The following is a 15,395-nucleotide window of genomic DNA, read 5'->3' as shown; positions in this document are numbered from 1 at the left end:
TAGATCCATTTGTAACAAGTGAAGTTGGCTCAGAGACGCCTCATCATAGAAAGACTTCCATTCCAAGACTTGAAATCACACTTCAGCCTCTAAAAATAAATTAATCTACCAATATATCAAATAATTTATTGAACGCTTAATAGGAAACAGGAGAATAAAAAAAATAGAAAACTGCTTATGAATTTACAGAAACTCTACATGAAGGCAAAGTTCAGAGCAACCGCTGTGTGACCAACATGAACCAAATACATTAAACATTCAGAGTTGAAGCTCTGTGATCATCATGAACCAAATACATTCAACATTCAAAGTCAAGTCTCTGTGACCAATATAAACCAAATACATTCAGCGTGGTTGATCATTCATGCAAAACACTCGCAACTCGCGGTCATTCACATATCCCGGTCACTGAATTAGTTCCCTGTGATGCCGTAGAGACGGGGAAACACACACACACACACACACACACACACACACACACACACACACACACACACACACACACACACACACACACACACACACACACACACACACACACACACACACACACACACACACACACACACACAGTTTAACAGGGAGTTTAGAGTATCCAGCCGGCTGTCCTCTCAGGTGATGTCGAGTATAATGACTCCATATCTCTGTTACAGACCAACTGAAGACCATGTGAGTACCATGGCAAAATTGACCGCTTTTTCGTGATTTCAAGCCAATAATATCAAAATTCCTAACCCATACATTACAAAACGTGTTCCAAAGTGTGTTTAACCGATTAAAAAAATAATAATAAATACATACTGAGGCTAGGGTTTTTAATTGTTGATTCAATCAACAATTAAAAACTGAAAACAACTAAATACTGCTGGGCAACTTGATTGTTTCCCAGCAGTGTCAGAACACAAGGCTTCTAGAGCAAACAGCTAAACGTCACGAGAACCCTGGAACATGACAGGACCGATTCTTGCGTTAACCCTCTCAGGTCCTGGTTAATGTGTCGTTGCTTATCTTAATCCCCGCTGGCAGGAACCTGGTGGGTCTGCGATGGCTCAGAGCTAGACGCCGTTTGGTCGTACACAGAGATGAGCTTTTTTATGTGGGCCAGCTTGTCGTGCAGATATTCACAGCGGATCCTGTCTTGGTTGTAGTTTGGATTGAACTGGAAGAAAGGTACAGTTGTATGACGAGACAAACGGTTGTTATCAGGCTTCGGTTTTTGTAACCCTAATTAGTGTTTCGTTTAAAATAAAATGAGATAATAAAATTAAATGGTTACCTTTTTAATGGTGCGATATTGTTGCAGAATCTGATTGCGAATCGTCTGCAAACACAGAGATGAAGTTAGTTCCACCTTGATGTCATCTCTTCAAAACAACATCCAACTTTATCACCGTTAGAACATTTAAGATTTACTTTCAAATACATGGTATTCACCACATTTACTATTACCTCATTAAAGTCAGTCAAATTTATTTGTATAGCGCAGTATCAAAAGAGTCCGCCACTCTTTTACAGGTTGACCATTTAGGGTGTCAGGCTGTTGCCCTTCAGCCTGTTCTGCAAGTCTGTCCATCTATACACATAGAGTGAATGAGGTTTTGCTTATTTTATACTTTTTAGAGCTGTCAGTTAAACGCGTTATTAACGGCGTTAACGCAAACCAATTTTAACAGCGTTAATTTTTTTAACGCGCGATTAACGCAAATTATTATTTTTTAACAAATGCAATATTTTTTTTTTTTGGGCTCAAAACAAAGAAGCAGTAGCCTGACTGCTATGTTCAAGGCATATCTTTGTATGTTCATCGTTAAATTGCATTATAGGCTTTTTTTTTGTACCGTCCTGTTTTGATCAGCATATGCCAATGTTGTTATCAATAAAAAAACATTTGCACAAGGCAAGCCGATGCACTTCTCCATGTTGATAAGAGCATTAAAATGAGAAAAAATAATGGGACAAAGAATTCAAGGGATATTTAGCATAGAAAAAAATATATACGATTAATCGTGAGTTAACTATGGCATTAATGCGATTAATCGTGATTAAATATTTTAATCGCTTGACAGCCCTAATACTTTTGTATTTATATTTACAATAAAAATCCATATCTTTTATTTTTTTTGGATGATGTAGCTGAGGCGGCTATCGGGTGTTGCCTGGGTGGCCGTCTAAGCTGTAAAGTGCTGGAGGGAACCCTGCGTCTGACCCCCACCTTGTGCTCCCTGGAACCGCGGCTGCGCTGCCTGAGCTGTGTGTTGAGCCTCATGAACTGCCGCGTCAGGTCGTCGATGCGGGCGTGCAGCCCGCGGTACTCCTGGTACTCCTGGTTGAAGTCCTGCTTGTAGCGCAGGCGCTGCTGCTGGTCAAGAATCACTGTGTACGCCCTGAGGAGGAAGAGGAGGAGGAGGAGGAGGAGGAGGAGAAGAATTACACGAAGAACAAGAAGAATAAGCAGAAGAAGAAGAAGAAGAAGCAGAAAAACAAGAAGCAGAAGAAGGAAAAGAAGAAGAACAAGAAGCAGAATAAGAAGCAGAAGAACAAGAAGAACAAGAAGCAGAAGAACAAGAAGAACAAGAAGAGCAAGAACCAGAAGAACAAGAAGAAGATCAAGAAGAACAAGAAGAACAAGAAGAACAAGAAGAACAAGAAGAACAAGAAGAACAAGAACAAGAAGAAGATCAAGAAGAAGAACAAGAATAAGACGATCAAGAAGAAGAACAAGAAGAAGACGATCAAGAAGCAGAAGAAGAAGATCAAGAAGCAAAAAAAGAAGAAGACGAGCAAGACACAGAAGGGCATCTATTTTACCAAGGAGTGCGGTTGATTACAATACAAACCATTTGAAAACCGATCCCACGCTGACATCCCTGGTGGGCCTGTCCCCCCCCAGATGTACGACAATAGGCTCAGCTCACCGGGAGTCCCCTCCCAGGTGGACCGTACCCGGATAGGCCGGTTGAGCTGCCCGTCATACATCTGGACGGACACGCCCCACCAGTGAAGGGAGAGCCATGTAACTTCTGAAGAGAAGTGCTCTTTTAACTTTTAACATAACAGCGCATTTCTTGTTAACGTTCAGAGTACTGGCACCATCGCCATGTGCCCATGCTTTATTCCACATAATATACAAATTAACTGATAAAAACGCATCGTAAACAGAGTATAACTCCTCCGGTAGCAGGAGGTGTGTAAGCAGGAAACGTCCGCAGGGGGGAGTGGGGCAGAGCCGGGGTCTACGAGGTTAAACGCGCTGAAGCACAAACAGAAGGGCTGACTTACGACAGGTAGTCCGTCATGGGGCCGGCATCGCGCAGCACACCCGAGTCACGGCACGCCCCATCGGTGTCTGAGGAGCGACAGAGAGTCATCACACGCTGCTGAAAAACACGTCAGTACCCAGCCTTCACCCTGGTTGTGTTTTAGAGAACTTCCTATGTTCCTGTTCACACTCTCCTTCCACCTTTCACAACAGTGTGTTTCATGGAAGCAGTAGAGCTAGGGGACACTCTACTTCTGAAACTATTATTATTATGAATAGGATGACGGTTGTTACGTGTAGCGTGTGTACGTGTGTGTCCTCTGTAGCGTGTGTGTAGTGTGTGTGGCGTATGTACAGCAAAGTTTACAGTGTGTATTGTGTGTAGCGTTTAATATGTGTACAGTTTGTAGTGTGTGTACAGTGTGTAGTGTGTGCATGCTAGTTTGCCACTATGGATGATCAATACATATAACAGAATAATTATGTCAAGTCTATGATGGCAGTATAGGATATCCCTACCTTTACACTCAGAGGTCCCTTTGGTCTCCAGCTCTCCTGGGTTTGACCCTCCTGTCCTCTCCCCGTCTCCACTCCTTACCTTCTCCTGATGACAGGAACATAAGAAAACAACCTCCCAACACTCAGTGGCAAATCCCTAAGAAACACTCTGAATTATAAACCAAAGAGGATAAGAAGAGATTCCGCTGTGTCGTGTTGTGTTGCGTTGTGTCAGCCCCAGTGGTGTGGTGTGTTGTGTGGTGTCAGTCCCAGTGTTGTGTTGTGTTGTGTCACGTTGTGTTGTGTCAGCCCCAGTGGCGTGGTGTGTTGTGTCGGGTTGTGTCGTGTTGTGTGGCGTCAGCCCCAGGGTTGTGTTGTGTTGTGTGGCGTCAGTCCCAGTGTTGTGTTGTATCGGGTTGTGTCGTGTTGTGTGGCGTCAGCCCCAGGGTTGTGTTGCGTTTCCCCAGCCTTCACCTGCTCGCCGAGTCTGCTTGTCCCCCTCTTCTTCGGGCGCCGCTCTGTCTTGGGGCCCCTGGGCTGAGGAGACTCAGCAGGGGGTGGGGGGCCCTCCTCCCGGGTGTGAGGGCCGTGCTGGGGGAGACGGGCAGGGGGAGGGCCCCCCCCCTGGGGGAGACGGTTATGGCTCTCCCTGGGCCTCGGAGTAGAGCAGGAGAAGGAGGGCTGCAGTCTCTCCGACACCATCACCACCTCCTCCGCCGCCTCCTCCTCCCGCCCCCCCCTCTGCAGGCGGACGGCCTGCAGGGAGTCAGAGAGCCGACGGGGGTCCAGGGCCTTCCCCCTGCTGCTGTTTATTTTGTTGTGCTTGACGTCTTCCGTCGTCACGGCGACGTCTCCCCCCGCCTCCGTCCGGCCGGCGGGGCGTGCGGGGTGTTTCCGCAGCGGGGTGGCGGTGTCCGTCGCCAGGGGGGCGCCCGTCGCCACGGCGACCCCCCCGTTGCTGGCCGAGACGCGGGACACCCGCGGCTTCTTGTGGGCCGGGGAGTGGCCCGGGGGGTGCTCCTCCGCCAGGCGGGGTCTGTGGGCGTGGCGGGCGGGGGAGGAGTTGGGCGTGTCCCTCAGCGGGCTGACCTGGGCCCCCGGGACCGACAGACGCCTCCTGTACGGTCGGAACATACGCCTGTGGACAGGAAGACACGGCGATGACGTCACCACGGGGACGACATCATCACAGGGATGACGTCACCACGGGGATGACATCACCACGGGATGACGTCATCACAGCGATGACGTCACCACAGGGATGACATCATCACAGGGATGACATCACCACGGGGATGACATCACCACGGGATGACGTCATCACAGCGATGACGTCACCACGGGGATGACATCATCATGGGCTGGCGTCAACACGGGATGACATCATCACGGGGATGATCTGTGCGGCGACCATGAGTGTGAGAAAGGCGCTATTGAAATACATCCATTATTATTATTTTATTATTATTACCTGACCAGGTGCCTCTTGAGCAGCGTCTGGTCCAGGGGGGTGTATCCGGGCCAGTCCTTCTGGACTTCTGAGTAGAGCTGGTCTCTCAGGACCAGGGTCTGGTCTCTGTTGTTCAGCTGGCCCACCTGGACATCCACAACATGGTGAACATTTACCCTAAAGCATACCGCAGAACCCCAATCCTCCTCCTCCTCCTCTTCTATTTCCATTTGTCGAAAACAGACAGACAGAAAGACAGTCAGACCGACGGATAGACCTAGTCTATATATAGATTACTGTTTGCCAGAGAATTGAGTTGTGTATAAAGCACTTAATGGGCCAGGACCAAACCCATGTCTCATCTGCACTATGAACGATGTGTTTAAACTGAGCTTTTAAAAACACTAGCACTAGCATTAGCATTAGCAGTAGTATTAGCACTAGAATTGGCAATAGGTTTAACACTAGTATTAGCACTAGCGATAGCACTAGCTTGACATACCTCCAGCAGAAGCTGGTCCAGCTCCTCCTTCTCCCCGTCCGTCAGTCCGTCCTGCTGCAGCCTGAGGAGGAGGTCCGCCCTCCGGTACGGCCGCACCCCCAGCAGGTGCACCAGCCTCTCCCTGATTGGCCGCTTCTCCGTCTCCAGCCCGGCCACGCCCGCCTGGGCACTCCGCACCCCCGCCGCAACCGGCCTCCTCCTCGGGGTCCCCCCCAGGGGGGCCTGGCCGGCGGGGCGGGGCCTGGCCAGGCTGACCAGGGCGGGGCCCGGGGCCCTCACCGTCACCCTCCGCTCTGGAACCAGAACCAGAACTAGGAGGTTAGCGTCTCTGGAACCAGAACCAGAACCAGGAGGTTAGCGTCTCTGGAACAAGAACCAGGAGGTTAGCGTCTCTGGAACAAGAACCAGGAGGTTAGCCTCTCTGGAACCAGAACCAGAACCAGGAGGTTAGCGTCTCTGGAACCAGAACCAGAACCAGGAGGTTAGCGTCTCTGGAACAAGAACCAGGAGGTTAGCCTCTCTGGAACCAGAACCAGAACCAGGAGGTTAGCGTCTCTGGAACCAGAACCAGAACCAGGAGGTTAGCGTCTCTGGAACAAGAACCAGGAGGTTAGCCTCTCTGGAACCAGAACCAGAACCAGGAGGTTAGCTTCTCTGGAACCAGAACCAGAACCAGGAGGTTAGCGTCTCTGGAACAAGAACCAGGAGGTTAGCGTCTCTGGAACCAGAACCAGGAGGTTAGCCTCTCTGGAACCAGAACCAGAACCAGGAGGTTAGCGTCTCTGGAACAAGAACCAGGAGGTTAGCCTCTCTGGAACCAGAACCAGAACCAGGAGGTTAGCGTCTCTGGAACCAGAACCAAAACCAGGAGGTTAGCGTCTCTGGAACAAGAACCAGGAGGTTAGCCTCTCTGGAACCAGAACCAGAACCAGGAGGTTAGCGTCTCTGGAACCAGAACCAAAACCAGGAGGTTAGCGTCTCTGGAACAAGAACCAGGAGGTTAGCCTCTCTGGAACCAGAACCAGAACCAGAACCAGGAGGTTAGCATCTCATTACCGTCGAAGATGCCCCCGCCACTTTTAAATCATTTGTTTGGCAACATTTTGGGTACCCGGCGGAAATGATGAATGGCAGTAAAGTGACTGATAAGACACGGACAATACCAAGTTGTCAGTGACATACTTGGTCAGACTCTGTTTGCACTATTTGCCCTCTGTATTGATGGAGTAGAACTTTGATTTGGTTTCGCCCATAATATTGTTTGCACTTGAATAAAAGAGAATAATTTAATTAAATGTATTTTACTTTTAGTTTCAATTTAATGCATGTAAAGAGTTAGAATAAAACATTTCAAAATGCTTGTGCAACTCGGTTAAATAAAAGTCTGTTGGTCCAGTCATATATTTTGTCATTGTAGTTTTCTTAAAATCTCGTCTCGTCTCGTTCTCGTGAACCGAATATCGTGTCTCGTCTCGTGAGCTGAGTGTATCGTCACACCCCTACCAGATATTTATCTTGTTTGAACAGGGCCATCATTAGGTCACATGGACTTATCACGGACTGTCTTGTACTACGTTATTGGTTTATGATAAACTGAAGGAGATTAATTCATAACACAAACCATGAAGATGAATGTGTGAGGTCTGATTTGAAACAAACTAAAGGTGCTTCAAAAACATGGATTAAAAAGGTGTGAGGGAAATTAGAACAACAAATATTTGTTAAATATTTGATATAATATGGTTGTTGTCAAACATTAGTTATTGTGATATATAGTATACCTTATTATCCCCAACCCTAAGATTTATCATCTGGTATATAATAACTAACAAATAAAATGTTTATTGCCATAGGCCGTAGCAAACAATTTTCCCTTCCTCGAAGTAACCACAGTAGCGGCCACACAAGGAAGTAGATCGGATTTCTCTGCAAACTGAAAGAGTACGACGTGCGCGCACGCACGCACACACCAGGAAGTAACGTAACGCCAGTGAAAACTTCAGTGAGTTTTGCATGCATGTGTAAGTTTCACAGGATGTGGCTTCGGTGGTCAGGACTTAAAAAGAAGAAACAGAAAACAACAAAGTCTCTGTTTAATGGAAAAAAGGTGCGGCGGGATTCATCTGCTTACATCCTATTTACGTGGCAAAACACCTCCGTCACCGACTGTTTCCAGGCACACGACCCGGGTAGACATTCATGCTTCATGTTCGTCAAGTGGTGGTGTGTCTCTCACACACACACACACACACACACACACACACACACACACACACACACACACACACACACACACACACACACACACACACACACACACACACACACACACACACACACACACACACACACGAGGAGAGCTGACCGTGAAGTGATGGCCTACCCTCTCTCTCTCAGAACAATAACACACAGCACAGTCACCAGGTAGTAAAGAGAGTCTCCTTCTTACTCTGCCCCCGCCCGCCGTCCTTGATGACGATGGCGGCCCGCTTGCGCGTCTCCTCCTCCGCCTGGGCAAAGTTCTGATACGCCTTCTGGTAGGACGCGTCCGTGGCCTGCACCGTCAGCCTCTGCTGGACCGGCCCCACGTGGGACAGCTGCCCTCCACCATCTCTGGGGGAGGGGGGGAAGAGAAGCATGGTCACTCCGCCACTTGGACCACATGTAGGAGGAGCAGGCCTGAGCAGGCATCTGGGGTGCTCACCAGAGAAGACACGGCGGCCATACTTCCTATCTGTTATTAGCCTAAACTGTGTGTGTGTGTGTTGCATCATTTGGTATAATGAGGTGGGTTTTTCCCCTACATGCACAACTGGATGACCGCGCCACTCGATTATAAGTAGTATAATTATTATTTTAATTTTTTCAAATATATTTTTTGGGCCAGCCCCAGACCTCTTTAAGCGTGACAATGTCATTATGGTCATGCGAGGAAATACTGACAGCAGAATAGTGTAATAGATACCCAGGATACTGTAGGTGACTGAGCTCATGAGGGCTTCAGACGAAGAAGGCATAAGGAGAGAACCGACTGTATAGCAGAGAGTAGCTTGCATATCTGACCTTACAGGAGCAACAGGATTATGAAACACAGACGTTGGCATGGCTTTAAATCAGACTGAAAACCTGAGCAGATAGTGGGTATAGTGTACATAGTGCGCATAGTGCACATGCTGTATATGTTATGTTGTTATTCCACTACTGTCACGGTCTCTCCCACCAGGTCCTAGCTGCCACTAGTTTTGTTCTGTGTCAGTCTTGTCTGTCCCTGTTTGTTGTTGTCTCAGGCCCCGTTTACACGAAGGGAAAACACAGATATTTTCACACGGTTTGGCCTCTCATTTACACGAAAACGCAGTTTTTGTCACAGAAAACGATCATTTCTAAAAACTCCGGCCAAAGTGGAGATTTCTGAAAACGCCGGTTACGTGTTGTCGTGTCAACGGGTAGAAACGGGGTTTTAGGTTCTGAAACGTCACATTATGCGCCAGGAAATGCTTAACGTCATATGAGCGCCCTATGTTTACAGTTTGTTTGTTACAGGAAGACGCTCGTGTTATTTGTTGTTGTTGATTCTGAGGATTCTGATTGGCTTGCATGGCTTTATCCTTCTCCCTACACTGCCGCCCATAGGTTTGGCATAGTTATAATGTCCCAACGGCGTATTTATCCGTTTTGATGTAAACGACAACTTTTTTGAAAACAATGTTGTGTGCACAATGTTATTTTTGAAAACGGAGGGGGGGGAATATTCGTTTCTATAAATACCCTGCTACATATAAACGTGGCCTCATGTGCGGGGGCGTGGCCTCCGCATTCCAGCACAGTTCCCCGACCCAGCCTCGTTGATCACCCGCACCTGACAGTCATCTGCATTCAGGATCACCAGGATAACTACCCCAGTCATCCAGCCATTCGTCGCCAGATCGTCGTTTGTACTACTAACCCTGTTGAGTAGCGTCCTGATTCTATTCCTAGTTTACTCGTGTTCAAGTCTGCGCATTCCTAATACTTCTTTCTCTCTATCAGTCATCACCATCACAACTATACCACAACCCTGCTCTACTGCCGGATTAACATCTTTGTCGAATCGTCGTGCATGACCGTCGGCTCGCCTGCCAGCCGACCCGTCCAACCCCGGTTCGGACCCCCCCCCCCCGTCCGTCCGGTGGTTTCAGTATTACCCCTAACGGACGCAACCTTATGCACTAACCTTGATCAACCGTGGACTAATAAACTGTTCTACTGTTTCCGCTCTCGTCTGTGGTTATTTGTGCCGTGCGTTTGGGGTCCAGCCCGTCTTGAGCCGTAACAACTACTGTTGGAATAAAAGAATCGGAGCACTGCAGCTCTATCTACTACAGAAAGAAGTTCGATTGTCTAATTGGAGTCGTTTCTGCTCTGTATGGTATTCAATATTCCACTAGTTTGAAAACGACATGGAGTGAAGGAAGTTATTATAGACTATAAATGATTTATTGTCATCATGTGGGCCAAGCTGGGTTCCTGGTACAATACTTGACATGACCTGCATAGACTCTGGGCTTCCCCCACTTGGGACCGCAGCTTTACTGAGAACTTGGAAGTTGTTTTCACCACAGAAACCGACAAGATTAAAACTCTTGCTCTCCATAGATAGAACTGAAACGGATATTGATGATTCAGAGAAAAACAACGGCATCTCTGTCTCAGTGTGTTTCTGACATCCAGGAAGAAATATTAGGACTGCACAATTAATTGCATATTGTTTGACTAGAGAAATTCAGATTCTAGTTTATTCTTGTAATCAGGGAATTTTGAAATAGCTTGATAAAGAAATAATTAAACATACAAAACATAAATAAATATGGTTTTGAACGATGGGATACATTTCAATTGAACTACAAACCATTACAACTCATATTATTGTTGTCATTCAGTAGGTGCTACAAAATAGTAATTGACCGATAATCGCAAAATGACGCAGTGGTCATTTCTGTCCTATCGGTGGCGCCCTAACAACCACACACTCTCACTCGAGTCAAGCCCAGCTAGAGAGGCCCGCTGTAGGCCGTTTATCAGACCGGTGTCCAAGACTAGCGTCTCTACACCACGTGTGCCCTCACTGTCATGCCCGAGAACGGCAATAGTCAGTCTCTCTCTCTCTCTCTCTCTCTCTCTCTCTCTCTCTCTCTCTCTCTCTCTCTCTCTCTCTCTCTCTCTCTCTCTCTCTCTCTCTCTCTCTCTCTCTCTCTCTCTCTCTCTCTCACGTAGAGAGAGACGGATAACGGATAACGTATTTTTATAGTTCCTTTAATCAATTATTGTTCTACCTTTATGATCAGCGTGGTCTCTCAGCTTATGTCAGCTCTGCGTGAGCCAAGTGGCCCTGACACTCACCTGGTGGCCGATTGGCGCACGCAGTCAAAGCTGCCGTGGGGGGTATGGCGCACCATGCTGGTCAGACCGAACGAAAACACCCTCCTCTCCAGATCGCCGTCACAGCCCGGGACCGTTAACCTCTGCCAGGACGGGAGAGACCAGAAAGGAGAGACAGGGTCAGACACAAGGGAACCGAGAGGAAAGACAGGGTCAGACACAAGGGAACAGAGAGGAGAGACAGGGTCAGACACAAAGGAGAGAACAGAGAAGAGAGGCAGGGTCACAGAGAGGTTAGACAACGTCAGACACAAATCCTCTGCCAGGACAGGAGAGAACAGCGGAGAGAGGAGGTTGAACACACATCAGACCGAATTGCAGTCAGGAAACTGTGGGTTTGAATCTGAATCATATCGGACTAAAATACGTTTAGTCAAACATTCAAAGAAAATCCGATGGGAGATGACTTTTTTTTTCTTATCGCTGTAATTTTTGTTCTGGTTATTTAATAAAGTGTTATAAAGCATTATAAAGCATGGACAGGATGGTTCTCTCTGGACGGGTTGAGAGAACAAGAGAGGAGTGAATGATTAAGCATTATGATGAAGATGAATAAACATTAAAGAGTTAACATCTTACCCCCTGGTCTCCAGCAAAGCAGATCGTGGGGTGGGAGGTTTGGCTCTGTAGGAGCGAGAGAGAAAGAATTAGAGTGAGTTAGAGAGAGAGAGAGACAGAGAAAGTTATAGCTATGGTTAGAGAGTGAGTTAGAGTGAGCGAGTGTGATATAGTTGCAGAGATAGAATTAGAGTTATATAGTTACAGAAGAGCCAGAATGCGTGATCCTGAATACATGCACACACAGGGACATTCACAGACACGCCGTCCCTCCTCCCCTCTCCCTGTACCTCCCTGTCCCTCCCTGTCCTCCCTGTCCACACAGCGTTCCTCTCCTCATCTCTGAGGGACACACCCTGGCAGCACACTGATCACACCAACACATTTCCGCATCGAATTACACAACTTCTGTACCGCTTCCAGCCCTGAGGGGAGGAGACGTCTTCCTCATGAACTTTACCTCCGAAATAAAACACCTTTCTTCCTCCCGCTCGTTGTCTCAAAGCAGCGGACACTGACACCCACACACTTTGAGCCGGGGTTCAACATCACAGCCTCCTACCTTAGTGTTTTGGAAAGTGTCGACGGCTCTTGCCGCGCAGTCGGTGAGTTTGACGTAAAACACGGAGACACGGCGGCCCGGCACCCCTTCGGCCAGCCCGTAGCACCCCTCCTTCGTCAGCGGCATGGTCGAGCACGACGGGTCCGCAGTCCGCTACCCGAACCTGGTCTACTCCTAACCCACCCGAACCCCGACCCGCTCAGCGGGAAACACGAGGAACTCCGCCGGGAAACACACTCACAGATATAGGCTGGAGTGCGTGTGTTTGTGCGTGTGCCGCTTCCCTTCTCGAACGCGCGCAATTCTAGAGTAGGCTACATGACGCCATGTGGTCAGACCTCGGCACCCTATTGGTCAGGAGAATTAAATACACCGTAGTACGCTTTTTACGTATAGCTTACGCAACGTCTGCCTCTCCGTCTCTCAGTATCTGTCTGAAGTTGTTTCGGTCTCGTTGCGTTTGTCTTTTATGCCTTTCTTTGGGCCCATTTATGTATCCAAAATATTGCTGACATTTAGATATTTAAATAACAACGGTAACATCGACGAGAGTCTCGTTGTTACCGTTTTTATTGAAATATCCATATAATAATAGCAATATATTTGAATATACGTCTCGTTACGAGATATCTATTCAAATATGTTCCATTGTTTAGTGGAGGACGATTTGAGGGTTCTCTACAATAAAGTACGCTGGAAGATTTCAGTGGCCAAATGGCCAAAAAAAGACAGATATTGAACACAACCTCAGACTGCGGCGACTGACATCACGCGGCTCAGGGCAACAGGCTCAGAAGTTCCTGGCTGGCTCTGCTTTCTTCACTTCCACTTTCCTTTTCCCCCTCCAACCAAAAGAGGAAGTAGCGGTATTCAGGTCCAGTCACATAACCAGGGGGGGTTGAGGCTTTCTCCCCCACCTGATCATTTGACCAAGGGGGTGAGGCGGTCTCCTCCACCTGGTCACGTGACCAGAGGGGGTGAGGCGGTCTCCTACCATGTTCATGTGAACAGGGGGGTGAGGCGAAAACCAATAGGTTAATCCCTATATTCTATGAATGAAAAACGTCATGGAAAAAGGAGTGAAGTCATTTTTATTTGTTTTTAATATGTATCTACAACAAGGGGGGGCACAGGCAAAAACAACTGACAAATTGATGAAAAAAATAAAATAAAATACATTTATGATGCAATTTTTCCCACCGTGTTTTTTTTTTTCAATAAGGAACTTTTTTCGTCTAAAGAAACTTTACAATAGAAAGAAACGTACGAAGAAGCAACCTGTTTTTACTACACGAGACATTTATGATGGGAAACTAGCCTAACATGATACAAAGCCCAACACCCTCCTAACCAGGACCCAACGCCCAATCAATACTGCTTTGTAGAGGGGGACAAACCCAAAGAAACAAGAATCCAAAACAAACTTTTTTTTTTTCCTTTTCCCTATTGAACCTCGTACCTCTCCACTTCCTCCTGAAGCCCCGCCCCCAGCCCTCCCACACCCTGAATGTTTTACAGTTTTATACATCAGCACAATAGAAATACAGAAATGATCAACAATGTGACAAGAGTTACTTACAGGACAGAAAGATGAGGGAGCGAGAGAGAGAGAGAGAGAGACGGAGAGGAGTACTTTATACAACAGCTTTTAAAGTACAGGTAGTGAGGAAACTCCTGTTTCATCGTCTTTCTGAACACATCTCGTCCAGAGCCCCCCCCCCCCCCCCCCCCCCTCCCACACACACACTTGTTTAAATAGATTTAAAAACAATCCTTCATAGTAAAATCTGCCCCCTCGCTGTTACCTTTGACTGTATGTCGTACAAATGAGTCTCGCCGCCCACAGCGTTGGTATCTTTAGTGATGGTTCAGCCGAGCCCTACCCAGGGGGGTTAGAGAGGGGTCCCAGCTGTTAGACAGGGGGGGTCAGAGAGGGGTCCCAGCTACAGAGAAGGAGGAGGAGGAGACCATCTCGTTCTGCACATGAAGGCCATCTGCTCTCCACAGTCTTAGTCAACACGAGTTTGGCCGTTTTTTGCGCTCTATCAAAAAACTGAAAAACAACAACAACCACCAAACAGAGGGTCGCCCCCCCCCCCCAAACCCAAAAGCATGTGTGACAGCGGAGGCCTGTGACTGAACAACGTGTCGACCAGGAGGGTGATCCCGGTGTGGACGTGGAGGTGAGACAGAGGAGGGCCGCAGCCCCAGCTGAGATCGATCTCTGTGTAGCTGAGCGGAGACAAGCTACTCTCTTTCAAACCAACACAACTGTTGCGAGAATATTAGTTTGCTTCCCCGCCCCCCCCCCCTTACTCGCCCATCAATTGTTATTAGTCGTGTTTTTTTTTCTTTTTGGAAATATCAAAACATGTCAATGATATCAAAATGCATTTTACACTATTTACAACAAAATAAACTCATTAACTCATGGAGAGGTTGTATAAAAAAGAAGAAAGAGTGGGTGGCATGCGACTGTGTGTGTGTGTGTGTGTGTGTGTGTGTGTGTGTGTGTGTGTGTGTGTGTGTGTGTGTGTGTGTGTGTGTGTGTGTGTGTGTGTGTGTGTGTGTGTGTGTGTGTGTGTGTGTGTGTGTGTGTGTGTGTGTGTGTGTGTGTCCTAACATGGTACCCAAAGAGAAGGAGGCGGGGGAGGGAGGGCCACTCAAGACAGTCACCACGGCAACGGATCGTGACGGCTTCAATTTGCTACGATACAAGGGAACCGTTGAATCCTTGGGTAGGGCTCACAGAAAAACAAATGAACACACGAGAAGGGGGGAAAAAAGGAAAAGAAACAGACTTGTATGGTTGGGAGCGTAAATTAAACCCCACTTGAACACGGGGAGAGGATCACAGTGCGGACGCGATGAGTAACAGCCCACAGACGCACACGAGAGCTCAGTGTTGAGACTAAAAAAATAAAATAACATTGCAAATACCAGAAGTGTGTATGTGTGGACGTGAACCTGAGTGTGTGCGGGCAGCATCAGCGATGGCAGTGGTGTGGGTGTGGTCAGAGCGGGGAAAAGGGGCGGGGCTTCGGAAGGACAGGACAGAGAGTTCCGTAAAGAAATGATGCACTGAAGAGGAGGTGGCGAGAAAGACGTCCCGACATATTTACAACGTTTGCTACAGGTTTCTGGAGAG

General features: G+C 47.7%; 1 protein-coding gene across 2 annotated transcripts; it reads right to left on the bottom strand.

The window, feature by feature from the left end:
- Nucleotides 1–101: 101 nt before the first annotated feature.
- Nucleotides 102–13,155, bottom strand: LOC130382245 (RNA polymerase II elongation factor ELL-like). Of its 2 annotated transcripts, none has more exons than XM_056589880.1 (12): nt 12,994–13,155; nt 11,707–11,751; nt 11,089–11,210; nt 8,159–8,322; nt 5,710–6,002; nt 5,229–5,353; nt 4,232–4,895; nt 3,779–3,863; nt 3,280–3,346; nt 2,213–2,384; nt 1,277–1,321; nt 102–1,159 (listed from the first exon to the last, which is right to left on the bottom strand). In XM_056589880.1, exons 3-12 carry the CDS (start codon nt 11,142–11,144, stop codon nt 1,010–1,012), a joined length of 1,821 nt encoding a protein of 606 aa, XP_056445855.1. In that variant the 5' UTR covers nt 11,145–11,210; nt 11,707–11,751; nt 12,994–13,155; the 3' UTR covers nt 102–1,009. The 2 variants fall into 2 exon arrangements, with proteins under 2 accessions (XP_056445855.1, XP_056445854.1); XM_056589879.1 differs by lacking the exon at nt 12,994–13,155 and adding an exon at nt 12,248–12,981 and having other exon boundaries at nt 103–1,159.
- Nucleotides 13,156–15,395: the final 2,240 nt, after the last annotated feature.

Source organism: Gadus chalcogrammus, chromosome 5 (genome assembly GCF_026213295.1).
Source record: "Gadus chalcogrammus isolate NIFS_2021 chromosome 5, NIFS_Gcha_1.0, whole genome shotgun sequence".
Lineage (NCBI taxonomy): Eukaryota > Metazoa > Chordata > Actinopteri > Gadiformes > Gadidae > Gadus > Gadus chalcogrammus.
Note: the sequence above shows the minus strand (reverse complement) of the source record. Positions and strands in the feature narration are given on the sequence as shown.

Excerpts from the sequence above, each read along its gene's own strand:
- LOC130382245 (XM_056589879.1), bottom strand. The coding sequence starts at position 12,373 with ATGCCGCTGACGAAGGAGGGGTGCTACGGGCTGGCCGAAGGGGTGCCG. Across the intron at positions 11,752-12,247 it reads ACACTTTCCAAAACACTAAG|AGCCAAACCTCCCACCCCAC; the intron begins GTAGGAGGCTGT and ends TCGCTCCTACAG. Across the intron at positions 2,385-3,279 it reads CCCATGACGGACTACCTGTC|GGCGTACACAGTGATTCTTG; the intron begins GTAAGTCAGCCC and ends CTTCCTCCTCAG.